This window comes from Galeopterus variegatus, unplaced genomic scaffold, assembly GCF_000696425.1.
Source record: "Galeopterus variegatus unplaced genomic scaffold, G_variegatus-3.0.2 Scaffold1214, whole genome shotgun sequence".
NCBI classification, from domain to species: Eukaryota; Metazoa; Chordata; class Mammalia; order Dermoptera; family Cynocephalidae; genus Galeopterus; species Galeopterus variegatus.
Genome location: NW_007727325.1, coordinates 118,458 through 119,773, shown reverse-complemented (window position 1 = coordinate 119,773; position 1,316 = coordinate 118,458). Strand labels below are relative to the sequence as shown.

At 31.8% G+C, this 1,316-nt stretch overlaps 1 protein-coding gene across 1 annotated transcript in view; it reads left to right on the top strand.

Moving 5' to 3' along the window:
* The window catches only part of PTGS2 (prostaglandin-endoperoxide synthase 2 (prostaglandin G/H synthase and cyclooxygenase)), an 8,676-nt gene that overhangs the window by 3,163 nt on the left and 4,197 nt on the right, over window positions 1-1,316 (top strand). The window contains exons 5-7 of the mRNA XM_008575595.1: window positions 522-605; window positions 737-983; window positions 1,268-1,312. Coding sequence (XP_008573817.1) covers window positions 522-605; window positions 737-983; window positions 1,268-1,312 — 376 coding nt within the window. The remainder of the gene's footprint in view (window positions 1-521; window positions 606-736; window positions 984-1,267; window positions 1,313-1,316) is intronic.

Below are 1,316 nucleotides of genomic sequence, written 5' to 3'. Positions count from 1 at the left end.
ACACTCACGTGTACATATACATTCACACACATATAAATATACCAATATTATTATTTTGTGTAATTTGTCTCATATTTTTAGTTTAAAATATTAACACTGCAAAATGTCATATCTTCAAAAGCATGTTTGTAATGTGTACACTGCTTTAAATATTATAAGGTTAGCTTTTTGCAGCATTATTACCTCTTGGATTTCAATAACATGGCTTCAATTTTTTTGATGAGAATTTTATGTCCATAATATGTTTTCTGATACTTTTTTTAGAAATACCATATGATTGTAGTGAAGCATATGATATACTTACAAGCTCCATGTAGGATACTGATACCATTAAACATGAGAGACATATGTAGGTTTGTAGCTTTGGTGGATGAACAAATTCATTTAATTTTTTTTGTCTATAAAAAATGTGTTTTATTGAAAAATTTTAAAGAAAGCTAAGTCTTCAAATAATTTAATGATAGATTATGTAATAGATACTTTATAGAAGAACAACTTCAACAGCAACAAATTTTTTCTAGGTGGACTTAAATCATATTTATGGTGAAACTCTGGATAGACAACATAAACTGCGCCTTTTCAAGGATGGGAAAATGAAATATCAGGTATGTTTCATTTTAACACGAAGAATTAGTTGTTCCTCACCACGTATACCTTTATTTTAAAATTCCTAATGATAAAAACTTGTTCCTTAACTCTTTTTTATTAATGCTTATTTATTACTATTATTTTTTAGATAATTGATGGAGAGGTATACCCTCCCACAGTCAAAGATACTCAGGTAGAGATGATCTATCCCCCTAACGTCCCTGAACACCTGCGGTTTGCTGTGGGACAGGAGGTCTTTGGTCTGGTGCCTGGTCTCATGATGTATGCCACCATCTGGCTGCGGGAACACAACAGAGTGTGTGATGTGCTTAAACGGGAGCATCCAGAATGGGACGATGAAAGGTTGTTCCAGACAAGCAGGCTAATACTGATAGGTATGCAAGATGAGAAAATAATTTAAATAAAACCCCCTTCCCCAGAGAAGATGAATTTGTTATCTTTTCTACGTTTTGAGTAATTTTGAGGGAATGTAGGGAATGAAAAATCATATACTCCATATTAATTCAATCTGGAGCATGATTGGTAATATTGTTTTAATATTAACAAGGAAAACAACAGAAGTGAAGGAATAGCAATTAGCAAAATTGCATTTCAATTTCTTGAAAGTTTGTCATCAGAAAAAATTAACGTTTCTGATACTTTTATTTTGTACAAATAGGAGAGACCATTAAGATAGTGATTGAAGACTATGTACAGCATTTGAGTGG